The sequence below is a fragment of the Periplaneta americana genome, chromosome 5, assembly GCF_040183065.1.
Source record: "Periplaneta americana isolate PAMFEO1 chromosome 5, P.americana_PAMFEO1_priV1, whole genome shotgun sequence".
NCBI lineage: Eukaryota > Metazoa > Arthropoda > Insecta > Blattodea > Blattidae > Periplaneta > Periplaneta americana.
The window spans coordinates 12617799-12640938 of record NC_091121.1 but is presented as its reverse complement, the minus strand read 5'-3'; the positions used below and the strand labels follow the sequence as shown (position 1 = coordinate 12640938).

At 35.1% G+C, this 23140-nt stretch overlaps 1 protein-coding gene across 1 annotated transcript; it reads left to right on the top strand.

The window, feature by feature from the left end:
- The first annotated feature begins 3055 nt into the window (after nt 1-3055).
- Nucleotides 3056-22519, top strand: LOC138699478 (uncharacterized). Its single transcript, XM_069825389.1, has 5 exons — nt 3056-3202; nt 7453-7615; nt 12274-12532; nt 16913-17058; nt 21869-22519. Exons 2-5 carry the CDS (start codon nt 7461-7463, stop codon nt 22155-22157), a joined length of 849 nt encoding a protein of 282 aa, XP_069681490.1. The 5' UTR covers nt 3056-3202; nt 7453-7460; the 3' UTR covers nt 22158-22519.
- The last annotated feature ends 621 nt before the right edge of the window (nt 22520-23140 follow it).

The following is a 23140-nucleotide window of genomic DNA, read 5'->3' as shown; positions in this document are numbered from 1 at the left end:
AGTATTGCTGCTCCTTTCGGAGGACATTTGAGACTAACAAACCACTGTTGTAATTTTCTGTACGTAAAATAATAATGCTCTGAATGTGAGGGCTATGGAAAAAAAATTATCGACCATAACTTGTCTTCGTTTAAAATCTTCTTCTTCTTCTTCTTCTTCTTCTTCACTTCATGGTATGGGCAATTGCCCGTTCCGGCTTCAAAGGTCGCTCCATCTTTTCATCGGTCGTCCCTGATCTCTTCGTCCTTTTGGTTTATAATTTATTGCTTTCTTGGGAAGTCTGTAGTCGTCCATTCTCTCTACATGTAATTTCCAATCTTGTCTGTAATTGTCTATTTTATCAATAAGTGGGTATACTCCTAGTTCCTGCCTAATATCTTCATTTCTAATTCTATCCAATCTCGTGCATCCTTTTACTTTTCGCAAGAATCTCATCTCTGCCGCTTGTATTTTACTAACTTCAGGTTTTGTTGTAATCCAACTTTCACTTCCATATAAAAGAGTAGGGACTGCCATTACATTGTAGAATTTCATTTTTGTTTCCTTTCTGATTTTATTCTTCAAAGTTCTATTAATTGTGCCACATACTGTCTGGAATGATTGTAATTTTATTTTTATATCATTACCCTTTTTGTAACTTACATCACAGCCCAGGTACTTAAAATTTGTTACTTGTTCTACTACTTTATTATCTATTTCAATCTTAGATCTTACAGTATTTTTGCCTTGAAATGCCATTACTTTTGTTTTTGTATTTGATATGTTAAAGTTATGCTTCTGGCATATTTCATTCAGTTCATATACTGCTTTTCGAAGTTTTGTTTCAGTATCTTGTATTACAATCATATCATCGGCAAATACCAGAATATTAATTTTTATTCCTCTATCAATACGTTTAAAATCAAATCTATTAAACATCATCCTCTTCTTTCATTCCAGTACTGTGGATAATCAATTATGCCTTCCACGTGTTCTCACTCAAGAAATAAAATCTTCGAGCTCTTCGAGCAGTGTACAGGAAATATGGCCTAAGGCCTAACAGATCGTCACATATTTGGTTATTCATGGCGGATAAGAGGAAGAAGGATCCCTCATTAATAGAGAGCCTGGTTGCATTTCTTGTTTTAAAGAAGAAGAGAAACTCACCGAATCTACGTGGAAAGACGAGAGTGCGGAGAATTTCATCACCGTTATCCCCTTTTCAGGAAGGCTCTAAATAAGTTCAAAAATAGATCTACACAAGAATGACAGTGTAGACTTTTGATTACGTTATATACAAATTAAAAGAAACATTTCTCATTTCAAGAAAGTCTAATACGAGGCGCGTCCATAAAGTAACTTTCCCACTCGTCCCACAGTTAGCAAACCATATGTTGCGCGAAGTGACTGCATGTACGTGATAGAGTAATGTCCTGGCATGGCGTATGCGCTAGCGGAACTTCCCGAGTGCTCTCAGTAGCTTCGTTGCATTGGTTGAAGATGGACGATCCTATTCCAGCTCCCGCCGCGTGAAGTGCGGTCAGTGATAAAATTTTTGAATGCACAGGGCATAGCGCAGATTGAAATTGATCGTCAGCTGTGCCAGGTCTATGGGCAAGCAGACGGTGCGTTGCTGCTGTAGACAATTTTCAGTAGGACGCCAAAATGTGCATGACGAGAAGCGCAGTGGGAGGCCGACCATCATCAGAGATGACGTTGTGAAGCAATGCACCATCTGCTCATGTCATTAGGCCCATAGACCTAGCACAGCTGACGATCAATTTCAATCAGCGCTATGCCCTGTGCATTCAAAAACTTTATCACAGACCGGACTTCACGCATGTCCCTGCATCCTACACAGAACACGGCCTTATATATACTTACTTACTGGCTTTTAAGGAACCCGGAGGTTCATTGCCGCCGTCACATAAGCCCGCCATCGGTCCCTATCCTGAGCAAGATTAATCCATTCTCTATCATCATATCCCACCTCCCTCAAATCCATTTTAATATTATCGTCCCATCTACGTCTCGGCCTCCCTAAAGGTCTTTTTCCCTCCGGTCTCCCAACTAACACTCTATATGCATTTCTGGATTCGCCCATACGTGCTACATGCCCTGCCCATCTCAAACGTCTCGATTTAATGTTCCTAATTATGTCAGGTGAAGAATACAATGCGTGCAGCTCTGCGTTGTGTAACTTTCTCCATTCTCCTGTAACTTCATCCCTCTTAGCTCCAAATATTTTCATAAGCACTTTCTCTAACACCCTTAACCTATGTTCCTCTCTCAAAGTGAGAGACCAAGTTTCACAACCATAAAGAACAACCGGTAATATAACTGTTTTATAAATTCTAACTTTCAGATTTTTTGACAGCAGACTGGATGATAAAAGCTTCTCAACCGAATAATAACAGGCATTTCCCATATTTATTCTGTGTTTAATTTCCTCCCGAGTATCATTTATATTTATTACTGTTGCTCCAAGATATTTGAACTTCTCCACCTTTTCAAAAGATAAATCTCCAATTTTTATATTTCCATTTCGTACAATATTCTCGTCACGAGACATAATCATATACTTTGTCTTTTCGGGATTTACTTCCAAACCTATCTCTTTACTTGCTTCCAGTAAAATTCTCGTATTTTCCGTAATCGTCTGTGGATTTTCTCCTAACATATTCACGTCATCCGCATAGACAAGCAGCTGATGTAACCCGTTCAATTCCAAACCCTCTCTGTTATCCTGGACTTTCCTAATGGCATACTCTAGAGCAAAGTTAAAAAGTAAACGGCCTTATAGCCTATATATTCTGTAATATCTTTACGAAAATTCTTGGGAGTGGTTAGTTACATAGTTACATACAGATAAAGGCAGTTCTTCATGGCAGCATTGAAACTTTCCGGCGTGGCACCCTGCGGTCTAAATATTATTTTCTCAGAAGATAAAGCAACTGGAATGTAGATTGGCAAAAAATCGTACTGTAGTCACTTCAGCGGCACAAGGCGTGGTGTGTTTCCGTTGCAGTTCTACATCCAGTCACTGAAATATGTATATTTGTATTTGATAAATTGGTGTATGATTTCCTGCAACTCCCGAAATAGTCTGGGAAGGTTGATAAGATAACGCGTTCCCGCACCTGTGATTTATCTATTATTAGGCCTATGTATACTTCCCACTCAATACTGTCTGAAGATTCCTCCTTGGAAACGTAGCTAACAGGTAAGTTTTTGTATTCACTTATTTCATCACTAGAAATATTCGCAAAATGAGTGTTCTCAGCTGATTGAAGTAATAATTATACATCTTGATTACACAACTTTTAACACTGTATCACTTCACTTCTACATAGGACAGACAGGCAGATCATTTCAAACACGTTACGAAGAACACATCACAGCCATAACAAAATTACAAAACACCTCCACATATGCAGAACACATCACAAATGCCAATCACACCTACAGAGACATCAACACAGACATGGAAATACTGCACATCCAACCAAAAAGCCAAAAACTCAACACACTAGAACAATATGAAATATACAGACACACGAAAACACACTCCAACGATATTCTCAACACACAACTCAATTTCAAAACACATACACTCTTTGACTCTACACTACGAACCCACCCACACAGGAAACAAGAGGCGCCAATGCCAACAACGTCCAGTTCCGAAGATGACCGAAAATAGGTCGAAACATGTTAACAAGGTACGTTAATTTAACAGAAGAAAGTTCTTATCATACATATTCCTAAAGAATTTTATGTTTCAAGCTCTGCCAGGTCAAAATACCGTGGGTTTAAACTCGCGAAATAATGCGAAATTTTCTGTATACGCAAAATTTTTGTTTTTAGGAAGAATTTAATCGAAATTAGTGCTTTTCAAGAGAACGTTTTACGAAATTTTAATTTGAAGTGCCCAGAGATTAATAATGGGTTTCGAGTGACTTCATTTTTAAATATAAGGTAGAGAGAGCCTGAATGTTCTGGGGTGCCTGTTATTATTAGGACATCTAATTATCGTCTGACAAGCGCTGCAGCAGGAATTCTGCCGACCGATAGGCTATCGCTTCCCGCCGAGCCGGCCGGGCAAAACACGAGTCCGTGGTTCAGCGGTTAGTCTTACTTGTTACGCTAGAATGACTGCTTAATAAATTCTAATGCACTTTAAAAGTTGTGTACTCACACTCCTAAATTCTTGTCATGGTGGGTTCCTCATGGAGAAGATTAGATTTTTCGCAACTCCAATATCGGCAGTTTTGCGAATTGACATATGCACGTAGCCTAAGTGAAACCAAGCTTCGTCTAAAAACAAAATAAGGTTAGGATAAATTTCTCCGTCATGCACTTTATTCAAGGTCTACTCACAAAATCTAATCCGAATTCAGAAGTACCCGGTTTAAGTTGTTGCATCACGCTATATTTATAGGGTTGTAACTTAAGGGGTTAGGTACAGCTTACAGCACTAAAATTTTTGGAAATATTCAACATTTTTTTCCCCTCCATTAATGTATCTTGTACAATAATGAAAATTGGTATGTGTAAAACACTGTTGTTCTGCTATATGAAAAAATTATTTTTACGATTTAAAAAAAAATAGGTTATATATACAGTATTTTCTTCAAAATTCAAAATGGTGGCAGTTTACTGGGCAGTGATGAAGCGTTTCCCTCATAACTCATAAAATTGTTAACTTTTTCATGTTCTCTCTCTTTTATTTTATTGCTGAAACTCATGTTTATAATATCATGCTCTTTCAATTACATTCCTTAATAAATAATATTTTTTTGTGTTAGAAGAAAATACTGATTTCAAAATTCAAAATGGTGGCAGTTTACTGTGCAGTGATGAAACGTTTTCCTCATAACTCAAAAATTTGTTAACTTTTTCATGTTCTCTCTCTTTTATTTTATTGCTGAAACTCATGTTTATAATATCATGATCTTTCAACTACATTCCTTAATAATATTTTTTTTTTATTTTGTGTTAGAACAAAATACTAATATTTGACCATTCTTTAAAATTTATTTATTTTTTATCAGACAATCTATCAAAGCTAGAGAAGTGATCTTGCATCATATTGTAGACATGACATGCATAAATACACACAAAAAATTTCATCGCAGAATGTTGGATAGTTTTTGAGTTATGTGGGAAACGCTTCATCACTGCACAGTGAACTGAATTTTGGGGGAAAAAAAAAGTAAATAATTTTTTATATCGTAAAAATATTTTTGTTTCATATAGCAGAAGGACAGTGTTTTACACATACTAATTTTCATTATTGTACAAGATACAGTAATGGAGGAGAAAAATGTTGAATATTTCCAAACTTTTACTGCTGTAAGCTGTACCTAACCCTTAAGTAACTTCGTAGTCCTTTGTTTCCCGTTTGCTGAGAAAGACGGCTAAGAGATTTCTTAGGGGCATTTTACAGACGTTGTCCAATCTGATCACGAGATTCTTCAGAAATCCAGCACTCTACTGACTGCGCCACCCAGGCCGACTGACACAAATTACCTGGTAGAGGTTTCTTCCGAGATTTTCCCTCAACTCATTAAGGTCAAATGCTGGGTAACTTTTGGAACTGGTCCCTGTACTAATTTCGATGGAATTATCACCTTCATTTTACTCAAATGCTAGATAAGCATCGCAGTTGATAAAGCGTCGTGAAATAAACCAATTAAAATGTATATAACGCAACTTTAAAGGTGAGTAAATTATGTTTTTGTCCGATTTATCTTAAAATATTGATTTGTGCTTTCGTCCTGTGCTATACCGTTCTGTCCTGTCAACATTTTATTTTGAGCTTAGGCCTATGTCTTTGACACGAATTTCAACGAAGTAGGAACCACTGCAGCACTGAGGATGACAAAATATGATTAATTAACAAACATAAAATGAATGAAACGTCTGGTAAAACAGAACAACATTTTATAGCGGTGTACCGAAGTACATATGATATACCCATGCATATACGCATATAATCACTAAACAATTTAAGGGCATATGTACGTGAACGACCACAATTATTATGAGAAAATGCAGGCTCTAAATTTCTAAAATTTTATAACGAAATGAACTCACAATTGTAAAAAATTACAAGGTAAGACTTATTAGAACTTAAATATCCGATAAAAGTATAAAAAGGTTACTAATAATATGTTTAAGAATTCACATTTTACTTTAAATCAAATTTTCACACATATTATTTCATAACTCCACAACCATTAGAGATAGAATTCTGAAATTTTGTACACTGATTTAACATGCATTTTTGCAAAAGGTAGACTACAATAATGCCCATTTCTTTGAAAATAGAAAAATTAGGTCACAAAACATTATGTAAATTTTAATATATTTTATATAGGACAAATAAAGAGTTAATTATATTAAAATAAACAACCCTACATGCCTGAGAGTAGTCTACTTTTCAGAAATAAGTGTTTATTACATGCAGGAAAAATATTAAAGATGTCAGAGAGACCATAACAATGTTATGGTTACCAAATGATGTAAGTGCAGAATTTTTTTTTCTTACTCTGAAAAAACTGGTTTGAAAAATATTATTAGTAACCTTTTTTACACTTTTATCAGATTTTATCTAATAAGTGTTGTTGTGGTACCTTGTAATTTTTGTCCAATTGTGAGTTCATGTTCTTATAAAATTTTAGAAATTTAGAACCTGCATTTTCTGATAATATTTGTGGTCGTTCACGTACATATACCCTTAAGACGGCGCTCATTCCGTCGGATCCCGGCCACTTAGTCACTCTTAATGAGTGCATCTCTGCACATTAGTGTCTTGCACATTGTGCCACTGTCACACATCTGTGACACAGTGCATGAGGGTTAGCCACTAAAGGGAAACTGAGAGGTGGAACTTAAACTCAGAGTACGATGAAAGAGTAGTGGAACGGAGAAAAATTCTCTCCTGCACCGGGATTTGAACCCAGGTTTTCAGCTCTACGTGCTGATGCTTTATCCACTAAGCCACACCGGATTCCCATCCCGGTGTCGAATCGAATCCTCTCAGTTTAAGTTCCACCGCTTGGGTTCCCTCTGGTGGCCACACTCTGCACTACGTCATAGATGTCTATGAACGTAGGACTAATGTCCACACATGTGCGGAGGTGCACTCGTTATGAGTGACTGGTTGGCCGGAATCCGACGGAATAAGCGCCGCCTACTCTTTCATCGTATGATGACGCAGAATATCTGCATGGGAACATCATATGTGCATTAAAATAATATACTTAAACTGAGAGGATTCAATCCGACATCGGAATTTGAATTCGACGTGGATTAGTGGATAGAGAGTCAGCAGGTAGAGCTGAAAACCCGGGTTCGAATCCCGGTGCCGGAGAGAATTTTTCTACGCTCCACCGATCCTTCATCATAGAACAAAATTTGTTCGACAAATTGAAGGGATTTTAATAAAGAGCGATCTTGTGTTCACAGGTTGAGACATGTTTTACCTACAGAGTCTACATTCGCAGATGTACGCGGAGGTTAAGGACGGCAGCAACCAGGAAGGAACGTCGGTCGTGCTGAATCCCTTCAACGGCAAGTGCAGCCAGATGTGGGTGTATGAGAATGGGGCGATCTGCAATAAACCCAGCCGGTACGGAGGAATAGCAAGTATCAGATGAAAGAAAATAAAATTTTACTTAAGGAAGAACGGTAAGATGCAAGGATGAGTCGCTGTTTTCCCGATTAGGAAGTTGGATGACGTAATAGACCTATAAGACGTCACGTATGTTCTCGCATTACATTGCAAATATGAACAACTGTTTTAATAAACATGTGGGAATTTAACTTACCTCAATAAGATTAACAGAATACACTATTAGTATTTTCTTCTTTCACTTTTAGTTAAATATCACTGCTTGTGTACTTTGTGACAGAGTTGTGGTAGAGTGTAAAAGAAAGCCCTATGGCCTGAAGTCTGCCAGAATAAATAAATAAATAAATAAATAAATAAATAAATAAATAAATAAATAAATAAATAAATAAATAAATGGGTGGATGGATGGATGGATGAATGAATGAATGAATGAATGAATGAATGAATGAATGAATGAATGAATGAATGAATGAATGAATGAATGAATGAATGAATGAATAAATAAGTCAATGAATGAATGAATGACTGAATGAATAAATAAATAAATAAATAAATAAATAAGCAAAATAAGTAAATAATTAAATAAGTAAATAGATAAATGATTGAGTGAATGAGTGAGTGAGTAAGTAAATAAATGAATAAATAAATGAATAAGTAAATAAATAAATAAATGATTGGGTGAATGAGTGAGCGAGTAAGTAAATAAATAAATGAATAAGTAAATAAGTAAATGAGTAAATAAGTAAATAAATAAATGATTGGGTGAATGAATGAGTTAGTAAGTAAATAAATAAATGAATAAATGAATAAGTAAATAAATAAATAAGTAAATAAATAAATGAATAAGTAAATAAATAATTAAATAAGTAAATAAATAAATAAATAAATAAATGATTGGTTGAATGAGTAAATAAATAAATGAATAAGTAAATAAATAAGTAAATAAGTCAATGAGTAAATAAATAAATAAGTAAATAAATAAATGATTGGGAGAATGAGTGAGTGAGTAAGTAAATAAATAAATGAATAAGTAAATAAGTAAATGAGTAAATAAGTAAATAAATAAATAAATGATTGGGTGAATGAGTGAGTAAGTAAATAAATAAATAAGTAGACTAAATAAATAAGTAAATAAATAAATGAATAAGTAAATAAATAATTTAATAAGTAAATAAATGTTTGGGTGAATGAGTGAGTGAGTAAGTAAATAAATAAATGAATAAGTAAATAAATAAGTAAATGAATAAATAAGTAAATAAATAAATAGGTAAATAAATAAATAAATGATTGGGTGAATGAGTGAGTGAGTAAGTAAATAAATAAATGAATAAGTAAATAAGTACATAAATAGATAAGTAAATAAATAAACAAATAAATAATTAAATAAATAAATAAATAGTAAACAAATAAAGTAAATAATTAAATAAATAAGTAAATAAGTAGGTCTATATAAATAAATAAGTTAATTAATTAATTAAGTAAAAATAAAGGGATTAATGTAACGAATCGATTTAATACACGTATAGTAAGACAATTGATAGTAGATAAGTATAGCCACGCCATCATTGGGATATTTATGATCTTAGTTCCTTGTACATTGGTGTTCAAAGATATCTGATCTCCAATTTCCTGATCGTGTATGCGAACTTTCTAATCATGGGATAAGCCAAAATAAAAGATATAAGAAATTGGCAGACTTCGAAATAGTTTCGCTAGTTCTCAATGAGTGACCGTATTATTGGGAAGGGTAAAAAATATTTGGAAAATTGTTTATGTAGATTAAGTATAAATTATTCTCATAATTCACAATATGAGCAGTTCCTCCCTTAATGCAGTATTTTTTTTTACAATCATAAGTGGGGGATGAAATTTTTAATTTTATAATGCGGATGTATTTATGTACTATTGGCGATACTTACTGCTATCTTCGCTATCTATTCATAGAAGTAATAACTAAAGAAGCTACACTTACACGAACAAATTATCGATCACTATCGATTAGTAGCGATCGTCAGTGTACAATAATTAATTCATAATAAATTTATCATATTAACTGCAATAAGATTAATAGCAAATTAATGATTTCAGTTATTTTGCACAATAATAATAGCATTGTTTAATATCTTTGGAAGTATTTGATGTTAATTGTGGTTAAGTAAAAATTTTAAGAGTTTGTTCATTAACGAATTCGTAGCGTAATAGCTATGATAGTGGAATACTAAACAAAAAGTCCTCAGATCTAATCCCAGCGTATTTAAACTTAAAGGTAAGGCATATATTATAATTTAATATATAGTAGTTAGTAAAAAAAATGTAAATAAAGGAAGAAAAAGAGAAGTAGAGGAAATATATAAGGAAGGGAGTGTAGAGGAGTAGTATAGGATGGAACACAGAATAGAAGGGGGTAGCAGGGCTAGAGGGAGTTTATGGGCGGCAGTTTTTAAATTCATATTTTGAAGTATTACCATAGTGAGTGACGTCATATATTGCGTCATCGATCTCCTATTGGTCTGGAAAAACAGCGACTGATTCTTGGATATTACCGAAAGAGCCCAAATTGTATCATAACTATGAATAATAGAAATCAATCTGATTTTCTACTTAATATATAATATGCATCGAAGATCTCGCATTAATTAGCTATTAACATAATATGTCAATCGTACTTTGAGGTAAAATTTTCTCATTGTCAGTGGTGTTGTAGTAAAGAGTTATGGAAGTTAATCTTCCTTTGCATTGAACTGTATTTATTTACATTCCATGGTAGTCTTACATCGCTTCTCAGCTAGAATATGGAACATGTCAACAACTAACATTATCCCCTAACGCCCTGAGACAGAATACGGTCCCTAATTATAATATTACAAATTTGTTTCGTAATATAGGCCTACTGTTATGTTTTATATTTTAATTGCTCGCTTTCATTTCTGAAGTCTGCAAAATTCACTCATTTTCATCTATTTTTTATCCATTTACTGTGAAGCTGTAAATTCCTCTCAAAGTCTGTCACGTTCACCTTTATTAACCAAATATGAGAATCCCTGAATACATGATTTAAGAGATGAACATTTTTGTACGAAATATCTACAATTCTTGCATGCTTAAGAAATTCATTCTGGATTGAAAATTTCTTTACATATGTTTTTCTTTTTTTCGGCAGATATATGTTTGTTTTTGACGTGCTAATTTTGTTTTTCCGTAATCATTTTTCCTTGTCTGAGCGCTTTACAGCGGAAAGGAAAGAGACAGACGAAAGCGATAATATATGCCGCTTGGTCGAGCTATATTCAGGGATGGCCAGCACTGATTCAATACATAAAGGGAAAAGAACCTATTAAAACTGTATCCATGTTAATTTTTTAATTTTTCTGAGAAGTATAAGTGCATTATAAGAATGTAAGTTTTAATTTTAATGCTAATTTTTCACAAGTTTTGTTTTTTTTTGTTCAAAAGAAATATTTTCTCAACTTTTTTTATAGAAAAGTGAAATTTTCAGATATAGGCCTATTTATATAGTAGACTTACAGAATGTTTTCGTAAATCTAATATATCGTAAATACGTATTACTGAAGATAGTGTATTGAAAATTTTGAAAATATTTGCTTGAAAATTGTTTATAAGGAAATGAATTAACAAAGCAACTACTGTTACATCATAAGCAAAAGATACGTGCCCATGTGTTGTAAAAATGTCAGCTCTATAGCTTCAGCATATTTCGAGAAAATAATTTAATATTCTGATGATAGGAATTTGCCCACCAATATCACCTTAAAAGCATAAAACGATGAGAGTTTTGTTATGGAATATTAGTTACACTTAAAACATATACAGTACCTTCGTAACTTTGCTTTGTACTGTCATACTGTATTGTTTAGATTAGTTTATTGATTACTTTTATAAGGCTAAAGGTACCATCAATATCAATTCCAACTTATCATGTCAAATTCAGTCTCTTTTGGGGGGGGGGGATATCACTTTTTCATTAATGATGTGTTTCATCCATTTAGTACAGTATAGTTGTACTACTATGGAATGTAAGTGAATATTCCTTCTTAACTCTCTATTATGTTATTAAGATTTAAAACACAAGTGCAATATTAAGAAATTGGTATTAGTAATTTTGTTTTACAGACAATATAGATAATATCAAACAGAAAGAAGCCATATAAAAATAACGACATAAAATTTCACGTTCCGTTTGAAGTTTGTGCACCACTGTTTTCTTAATCCAACAGGTTGCTTATTCATATACACAACCCTTCCCCTTTCCATACCTAGCCCTTGATGCCCGCACTCGACGTCAAGGTCAGAAAAATGCGCTTGCTTTGACAGCACTGCTTTAGCCGCAATGCCGTAAATGTGGAGGGAAATCTGTAAAGGGTGGTTCACAATAAACCGGGAACGGAAACGACAACGGGAACGAGAACGGAAATATTGTTAAAACAAATGTATTTAAATGTAAACATTCACAATTAACTATTGTGAATGCTCAAATCTAAATACATTTATATTAACATTATTTCCGTTCTAGTTGTCGTTTCCATTCCCAGTTTATTGTGAACCAGCCTTAATAGTTGGCACCTCTGCTATAGTATTGCAACCCCGCGTATATAGTATCTGGAGCCTTGCTTGTCATCACGACTGGTGCTATGCAGGTCCGATCTGGTGATGACGGTGCGGGAGGCGGACGAGAAGATAGTAATGAGCAGATATCGTAGCGCGGCGGAACAGACGTGGATCTTCGAAGACGACTACACCGTTCAGAACGGCAACAAAGCAGTGCTGGATGTACGCGAGGGGTCTAAGAATCCCGGCACTGAGCTCATTGTCTTCCGCAAGCATGGCGGCAGCAACCAGAAGTTCCGCGTCGTGCCCATAGAAATCGAGAAGATCTGCATCCCGCCAACTTCTCAGGTATGATCCTACGTACTCACAAGTCTAAAAACTAAACCTCAAGTTTTCATTTAATGATGTATTCAGGCTGGAAGACATCTACATGGATAAATATACAGGGACATCATTTTATTTTTACTAACATTTTTAATATTAACCTGGCTATACCTTTCGATCAACACCGTTTCCTACCCCCTTCCACAACTGGAGTTCGATGATACTGGCGTAATATACAAACAAATCACTTTATTACGTATAGGAGGGAAGAAAAGTAGTTCATCCATTTACGTAAACTAGGAAATATCGCGATTTTGAGTTTGATCATTTGCATTAGGTTTTTGTTTAATAAAAATACAGTACAGTATTAACAATGAGTGTTTTTACTCACGAACTGAGTTATCCATGTGGACGTATTCATTATGCAGTGTATATTATACTGTCTACAGCACATTAGCGTACGATATAGAGAATGAAGTTAAATTGGAAAATAATTATTATATATATATATATATATATATATATATATATATATATATATTTAAACACATTTTTTAAAATGGTGGCCGTTCATTTCGATACAGGCTTCAGTTCTAATATGCATATTATCGCACTATAGACTATTGTACCTAATCCCAATTACCAGTTTCGTCCTTCGTACTAGTAACTCATGTTGAAATAATGCTGTACCTGCTCTATAAAAGAGTACCTTACGTACTGTAAATTCAATCTTCACTTCTGCCCGATCCGAAAAGATAAAATTACTCACACATACTATCTACTGTCCGTTCAAGTGGTTTTGTCGCAGGGTCGTAGAAAGGGGGGGAGGGAAATCACGTGTCAGTTAATTACTTAACGAGGCCCTTTTACTTAATTTATTTTAAACAGTTGTATAATATTACGTAGACGTCCAATTCCTAACAGAAATTAATGTTTTGAGAAAAGAACTAAGACAGCCCAGCTACTAGACTTTACAGAGGGGCGAACAGAAGCAGGTGGGGGAAACTAGGATGCGACGTAGGCAAACAGACGACAGTACCTGTGCGAAAATATGATTCAATATTGAAAGCTCTTTCGTCACTGGAAAACGTGAACATATTTCTGCAACGTACTACACTCACTAACTCAGTACTGCATACGCGGCCTTGGCTCTGTGTGGAGAACGATTGTAAGTTTACTAGTAGAGGGGGTGGGAGTGAAGTACATTCAAAAAATCAGGTAGAATAAAAATTGAAGTAAAAATAAAATGATGTCCCTGTATAATAAGGTCCTCTGAGCCAAATAACGTCATGCATACCTTTAACGCCACCCTATTAAAATTTGTAAACGACACAAGTTTTCGGTAGTGCACTACAGTAGCCTGCATTGGCTTGCAATCTAGTGATGAAATGAGTTACTAGCTATCCGCTGACATTTACGAGTGACATTATATTCCATCATTTTCCTGTTGTGTGTTGATAGTGAATGGCTGTTCTTATATCAAGGTAAGAGGCAATATTTTATTTTGTGTGTCGAGCAAATAATAACTATATTAAACTATATATTTTCGTGATCCTTAAACATTCTTCTATGTACAGAAAGTATTTGCTATCTATAAAATTTGAAAATGTTAGAGAAACAGGCATGTCATGTTATCAAGTACTCAGTAGCGCTTTAACGCCATGTAGCGTTAAAGGTCTACAGACGAAATTTTAGGTTATGTTAGTACTAAGGCTGACAGTACAGCATCAGTGTGAAAACATCAGGAAAATCACTAAGCTTTCAACTTACAAATGTTCAGAATGTGCAGTGATGATATTGGTTCAATTGCTTATCGAACTCTTATTTTTTTTACATAACTTTTTTTTTTTTTTGTTTTACTTATTAGAAAACATTCATATTAAACTAAGGTAAATGCTTTTGTGTTTAATAACTTTCTACTGTGTCACATTGTCCCTTTTTTTTAAGGAAGGAGTCACTGGAAAACATATTTTCCTAATCCTTCTGGTATTCAGTTTCAGAACAAGAAGCTTTCATTAGTATTGAGTGATTTTGTATCTTTTATTAACAGAAACTCAAATTTAGTCGCTTAGTTCAATTTGTGTTGCTTAGGAAAAATAATTCATTAACAATTATAAGTGTATAGGTTACTAGAAAATAGGTGGCGTTAATTGGACAACCTGTTCCTAATAACGCCAGTTTACAAAGTTTTCCTATTTGAGTTCTAATTCTTGTTCGGTATATAATATATCCATTTGCATTGTGCTATTTTGTAAAGATAAGATTACAGTTTTTATTTCATAATTTTCGTGTTTGTACATAACTTATTTCCAGAGCAAAAGTGACTGAAGTGTTAAGGTGGCGTTATTTGGTACGTGTACCTTAGGATGCGAAACTGCGGTCAGCACCATCTGGCTTTGGGGGTCTGAAATAAGGTGATCAGCGCCCAACGTCGTAGGTGGTGAACATTAGAACTACGTGTTGGGTACATTACCCAGAGTTCTCTATTTATCCGTTCGAGATATTGCTGTACGGGAGAGTCGAGGACGAGGAGCCGAGATGACGGACTGAAACTTGCTAATAAGTGAACATAAAGTGATACGTGTGTGTATAAGCAGTGTATGTTAAACAGTGATGTTTATGGACGTTGTAAAAATAGTGTTGTTGAATGTATTTTTAAGTAATAGTAATATAATAAATTGAACTATCTAAGTAGTTCTTGCAGACTTTTCCATTGTGCTGTACAATAAATACCCAAAGAATACAATCCCAATTATCTAACCTTTTGCTTTATTTTTTATCTCTGTCTGGTTATATTTTAATCGGGTAGTGTAAAACACATCGTCTCTTTTATCTTCCTGTTGGCTCCGGTAAGAATTTTCAGTAGAAGATGCTGTGAGGAATAAAACTGTAAATGTTTTATTTTAAATTGGGTTAGTTTTGAATATCGATGAGGGTGGGAGGGAATACTTTCTGCACAGTTTAACAGTTTCGTCACCAGGTGCGCTGCTAAATGTATGGAGTAATTACTCTTTTCGCTACTTGGTGCGCTGCTAGATGTAATAACGCCCCTCCCACAAACAGATGGCAGCAAGATCAATTTCTACAACAGCGCCTCTAGTATGTGTTACGGGAAACTCAGTAAGTTTCGCATCCTATTATATATTTATCCATGAGACACATCTGGCCACGTATGCGTATTTTCACCCAACCTCGACTCTTGTTGCAACCCTTCCCAAAAATATACACCAATGCAAAATGTTAGCAGTAGTGGTGAGACTAATATGCACTAAAACCCTTAAAATATGCATGCAAATATACACTTTAAAATTCCTAAATATGGATATAATATATATTATATATATATTATATACAGGCTGAACCTTAAGGAATGTTATTAAATTCAGGGAATTATTCTTTGAGAGTCCCGCGCCGTGGCGTCGCGGTCTAAGGCATCCCGCCTAGGACTCGCGTTACGGAATGCGCGCTGGTTCGAGTCCTCATGGGGGAATAAATTTTCTCATGAAATTTCGGCCAGTGTATGGGACCGGTGCCCACCCAGCATCGTGATGCACTTGGGGAGCTACGATAGATAGCGAAATCCGGTTGCGAATACCAGCTATAACGGCTGGGGAGATCATCGTGCTATCCACACGATACCTCCATTCTGGTTGGATGATCGTCCACCTCTGCTTCTGCATGTGGGCGTGAGGCCAGCAGCCGGCTGGTCGGTCTAGGCCCTTCACGGGCTGTAGCGCCACGGATTATTATTATTATTATTATTATTATTATTATTATTATTATTATTATTATTATTATTATTATTATTATTATTCTTTGTGATGTTTCAAACAAAAAGGTTTAATGCAGTTTTGCTCCTTTCACTCCCTTTTCGAGATAAAAATTGTATTATGTGAAACATTTCATGGTGGGTACACAAATTATTTATACAGGGCTTTCATTTCTAAACTTCCCAGTCTAAATAGGCCTAACTAATTAATTAAATTGAATTCAATTTAAACAAAAATCACGTAAATTTAGATTTCATTTTAGATTTTACCCTCACCCCAACTGCCCCCACTTTGAAATTTCAGGCACCCCTATATTTTTATACTTAAATATGAAAGAGCATTCAATTGTTTATACACCTCGTTCATTTATTTCACATCTTTTGTTTTATATCGTTGCCTGGCAACCTCGATTGTTGTTACTTACGATTAGAGCTGAAGCTACAAATACCATTGAACATTTTTCGTAACAGTTGTGTTCGTGTATTACATTATTGTAAAATGGTGTATACCCTTCAAGAGAGAACAGAAATCATATTTATTTTTTGGAGCTGAAAACCGTTGTTTTGCCCGCCTCTGGTTAAGAATCGTGTGTTTTACTGCCGCTATAAATTCTTTGACATTTATGCCCTTACAGGATTCAGAGATGCCTTTCTATTTGCAATGCCTCAACTCTTTCAAGTGTGTGGAGGCCAGGGAAGTGGCGGTGATGGCTCAATTCACTGGCAGAACAAATCAGCAGTGGATCTACACGCAAGGCAGGATCCAGAATAAACGTAGCGGGTAACTCACCTACTATATGCTTATTAAACCCGCTGCAACATTTTAATATTAAAGCGAAAAGAAATGTCACACATCCTAAAAACTAAACCAAAGACACACAACAACCTTTCTATAGAATACTGCAAAATTCACAACTGTTCTAATTGCAACCTACTAGTGCAGCATGAAGGACACACACATTCAACCAGTCTTCATAGTTCCTTATTTGAGTCCATGGGGAAATTAATTATTATGATACATGGTGCACCATCATGAAAGTTCGTCAGTTTGTCACATTGGCTTCGGATTGTTGTTAACTGAGTTCTGATAGGAATGAAGGGAAACGATTATAACCAGAGCTATACTAAAAACCAGGTTATGAACCGACTAAACCGGAAGCAACGTTCTGTTGCTCTCTTTCTGAGCTCTATTGCCACATAGTGGCGCGAGATTCAAAGCGTGTTCAGCATTTGTCACCGATATGTTTAAAATAACTAATGTCTATAGTTCTCGATAACACTATCAACAATATTAGTAATTAAAATTACTGTTTTTAAGAAAGCACGAGCTAATGACGCTGGTACGAAATGCGACTCGTAATGCACGTGGTACTCCAAATGAACTGGGAAGTTTGGCTACACTGTCTCTATGATTCCGTTGCCAGATTTTCGTTAGCAGACGACATTTTCACGTGAGGTCCAATGAAAAGCTCCGTTCTCCTTCCCCCCTCCGCCCCGCCATTCTCAACGTGTCATCGCTGCACAGCCTACCCCTCTAACCCGCACTTTCCTCTCGCCATGCCAACTACTTCCCGTTTAGTCGGTTCATAACCCGGCTTTCAGTATAGGAAGTTCGTACCAAAACAGTACATTTCAGCTGAGTAAGCTAGATTGAAGTAATTATAGATGTCACCCGCATCTCACCCTGCTCCCAACGATACGCAATTCACATTCATTCATTCATAATGTTCTGCCCAAGGACAGGTCTTTCACTGTAAACCCAGCTTTTTCCAGTCTTTCCTATTTTATATCTTCCTCTTTCTATCATCATATGATCCATATATCTGATATCTTCTTCTGCCCCGAACTCTTCTCCCGTTCACCATTCCTTTCAGTGCACCCTTCAGAAGGCAGTTTCTTCTCAACTAGTGTTTTGTGAATTTATGGAAGTTTGATTTGCTAATTTTGATTTATTATTGGTAAAATTTGTGTCATCATCCGCGGTTATACAATGAACATAAGTAATTTTTTTGGTTAAAGTAGTTAAAATTTTTTTGAGATTATTTTTATTGTTTTTGGGTGAAATCTTAATGTTTGATCCAGCCAATTTCTTTCCTCTTGCTGAACAGTTTCAGTATCATAAACAACGCATGCTATCATCTTGTGGAGCTATGTACAGTTGTGAATAGTTTGAACAACATTGTTAATTTATTTCTCCATTACTGGTGATCGTCGTTGCACTACTTATTTGCGTCAACGTTTTAAGTATTGCAATTCAACGCGTTTTGGGTACTCTTCCCGAGTCCAGCCGTTTGGACGAACTCTTTCTCCTGTAAAATTTATTAAGTATTCCGTATTCAAATATTTGTATTTAGTTTTATAGTCTACCGTATTGTTCAAATTGTTTCAAATTTTCAGGAAATCTGTAACCATTGTTATTTATATTAATAATTTAGGTTTTGAGCAAAGTGAGCTATTCTGTTATTATTGTATTATTTACATAATGTTAATATTATGCATGATTCCAAAAAAGTAAACTCGTATGTTATTAAATAATTATAAAAACAGGAGTGGGTAACACGTTTTTTTCCCGGATTATACTTTGTTAATTTTTTTTTCATTTTACTAGGTTATTTTACGATGCTTTATCAACATCTTAGGTTATTTAGCGTCTGACTGAGATGAAGGTGATAATACCCGTGAAATGAGTCCGGGGTCCAACACCGAAAGTTACGCAGCATTTGCTCATATTGGGTTCAGGGAAAACCCCGGATAAAACCTCAACCACGTAACTTGCCCCGACCGGGAATCGAACCCGGGGCACCTGGTTTCGCGGCCAGACGCGCTAACCGTTACTCCACAGGTGTGGACTACTTTGTTAAATGTTGGTTGAAAGACAAGTTTATTTACCAGCCTTCAATACTTGTTTGTTTTGCTAGTCTGTTGACGTCTCTTGCTGCTATGCATTCGGTTGCGTTACAGTCCAAGTTCAACATCGGAATTACGACACGAACTTCCTAGCTGTCATTACAATAAAAATGAAAAATTTTCTTGAAAACAATTATGGGTTTAATATTATGAGCCACATACGAGAAACACTATTAGATCCACAAAGTTATTGTTCACCTGATGATAGTAAGAAATACTGTATCATATTTCAGATTTGCTCCAGTAACGTCTTGTGAACATAAAAGGAATGTATCTTTTGATAAAATTAAAATGTTAATGATGATTTGTTAGAATGAGGCTAGAATCTTAATTGAGGGGCTTAGAACAAAAAGCAGGTAAGTGACGGAAACCTAGTTTTGAGGAAATTACAGTTAAAGTTCTACAAGCAATGAAATATTATACACAAGTTTGGTGAAATGATGCCCATATAGCAGCACTGCACAGTGTGATCACTTACCTGATTTTATCCCAAAGAAACATCCTTTTGGGCTATCACAACACGCACTTACCTCATTTTTTTATCATGTCACTTATCTGGTTTTTGTTCTAAATCCCTCAATTGTATATTTATCTACGTTATTTTTATGTCTGGGTAAATTATTTTAGATTGGAAGTTACGAAGTTTATAATTACAAAGCATTGTTTTTTAATTAATCGTTTATTATTTTCTTGTTCTAAGGCCGTGGACGATTCAAGCATAAGTTTGGTTTTAACACCAGGCTGTACATGTGTGTCTTTCTGGTTTACTGGCATTGAGAGTTGTATATATAAATCCCACAAGGGTAGCTGCCCTTCAGTAAGGGTTGCCAAAAGACACAGCATTCTAAACAAATAAAATAAAAATAAACATTTGCGTTATCACTATTTACGATGTCTCTTTTCAAATGGAAGCTACCCTTGGGAAAGTACTTTTATTCAGTAATTATTAGTAATCAGATAGAATATAAGGAAATTTAGGAGTACAGGTGATTACGTAAAATCTGAACAGAATATTTCATTACGTCTATAGCAATAATTTTCAAAATATTTAAAGAAATTCCAAAAAACTTAAAACATTCAAGTGAGAATTTTGGAATTGTTCCCCTTGCTCCGAACAATAGGCCAAATACTTCAATCTGTCCTTGCATATGATAATAATCTCTAAAGTATTGAATTGTAGGGTCATAGATAGTCTTTTTTTCTTCATGTACTGCTACAGGTTGTTCAACTGCAGTTTCAAAGCGCACGGTGGGATCGATGATAATTGCTCTGTCATTTCTTCTATCAATGGCAATGATGTCAACTCGCCGAGAACTACCATCTTTTGCAAGGCAGTGGACTTCTTGGTGAACCTCTTAGAAGGAAGGGACACTTTTAGCAATAAGTTCTCGTATTGCACGGTGTCTTAGTATTCCGGATGAGAGTTCCATTCGGTAGAGATATAGTCCAAGCTCACACAACTTAACAGTTTCGGTACCAGCATCCTAGCTCTAAGAACTGCCAATCTGACGGAAAACGATAGATTATCTCTATGTATTCACTACGAAAAAATTATGGCTTTATATCAGCCGTGGCTAAAATCCCATCATGCGCCGAGCCACTGTGTAACCTGCAAAGTGCATGGAACCTATGGAGGGAGGCGGACACCCGAAGGGGAAGTGAAGCAACTGTCTGACTTATTAACGGGTTTTCATTTTGTTTACGTCAAGCACTTAAATAAAATTATATACAGTACAAGGCTACAAACTAATGTTTAGTACGTGTAACGAAGAAAGAAATGAACAAGAAAACATACGACACATTATCACAACCTAAAATTAATTGTCTTCAGAATGTCTCTTCGACAAAGTTTCAAAATCAGGAATTATGTCACTTACTGCCAATCGTAGTTGATCACGAAGGTATTTGTCTGTCAGTCGTGATCTAAATTTGATTTTTACTATTTTCATTGTTAAAAATAATTTTTCATAAACGTAATTTGTAGCGAACATGGCTTCAACAGAGCAAGCGAAAGAACGAAGCTTCAAATATTTATTTTTTGCCAAAGATTTGAAAAGTTCAATATCTGTCAAGTCCTTACATCTAGCTTTCATTTAACGTCACATTGTAAATCTGTGAGTTTAAATTGAAGATCTAACCGCATTATTCGTACATCTGCTGAAAAAGGATCGACGTAAAGAGATAATAATAATAATAATAATAATAATAATAATAATAATAATAATAATAATAATAATAATAATAACACTTAACCTTTTAATGTTTCATCAGTAACATGTAGTAACTTATAATGCCGTTTTGTTATACAACCGTTTTACTCGTAATATTTGTGAACAAATCATACATTTAATATTCTCATCATATTGTCAGGAAAAAAATGCATCCTCCCATCCTACTTGAAACTTTCGTTTTTATAGAGGTACATGGTTTCGAGAGAGACATTGCGACGATACGCCACTCGCAGGTAAGAGACAAATATTAATGGAACGGAATTTGACTCCAGTGAGTGAGAGGGTGGGGGTTGTAGGTAGGAAGCAAGGGAAATGCACTGCGAGCCACAATGTGCTCGTGAGTCGCATTTTCGCCACGGCTGCTTTACATTAATAAAATGCCATAAAAATTAATGGCAATAACTCTACTGTCTTACGTAAAGTAACCTACAAAGTAAACATGGATGTTTGCAGGCGCTTCTTGACTATTGAGAACGGACTGCACCGCAAGATCATCCTCAGCGAAGCCAGAGCCTCTGGGGGACAGACCTGGAAACTGAACCCGGACGGGACGATCAGCGCCGAGGACGGAAAGGTCCTGGACGTGAGTTGCAACAGCGTTTCCGAGGGGGCAACTCTCATCGCTTACCAGAGGAACGGCGACAAGAACCAGTTGTTCATGCTGCGCTTTGTGGGCATGATGAAGAAAAACCGACTACCAATACAGCAGCTAGCAGCTCTTGCGCTAGGGAACTCTGACTGAACTTGGAACGGAATTAATATAATCCTAATAAAAAAGGAATATAAACTTAGCTGATATTGTGAAAATCCAAGTTTTTCATCAACGGTATTGGGTAGTGATGCCTGTGCGATTAAAGAATTTTCAGTACAAATGACAAAAAATTAGTTAGGACAAAAGAAAGGCCCTAACTGATAACCAGTTTTCCCAATTTGCTAAATGTACCACAGTTTTCAGGTGAACATTACTTGCTACAGACTTCACTCATACATCTTGTATTTTTTTTAAGTTGTCAAGTGATGTATATTGTAAATTATAAAGCAAAATTTAGTTAAATATGTCACCCTTAGTGAAACAGAAAAAAATATTAAACTTTGATTAATATATTTTTGTTTTCATTCTTTTATGTAAAAATAATATAATTTTTTCCTTGTGTTATATGTATGATATTCTTAAAGCCGTACATCTACTATGTAGCACATAGGTTGCAGAAAATACTGTAAAAATTTAATGTAAAATGGTTCAGTAGTTTCAGAGAAAAATGCACTTAAGTTTGAAAAATATCAACTTACGGGAAACTGCATTCAAAAACAAAAATGGAGGTATGAATTACATGTCCCGCCAAATTTAAAGAGGTTATTTAAAGGTTTATCTGCAGAGATATCTCCATATATATATGTATATATATATATATATATTGTTTTAAAGAGCAAGTTTTGTACTTTTTTCTAACACAAAATATAACTGATTATCTTTCCAACACAGTAAAGAAGTTGGAAAGTTAATCAGTGATAATATAGTAAGTGTTAGAAATGTATATAGAAAAATGAAAATAAAAAATCGGATTTTTGACCCCTAATTACTAAGGATCCGCTTAAGGGGGAAGGATAGTGAAATTTAACGTTTCTTTCCTTATCAATATAATTAAACAATATTCTGTGGATAACACATATGTCTTAAATGCTGCATTTACACAGAGTCAAAATTTTCTAAAATATTTTGCACCC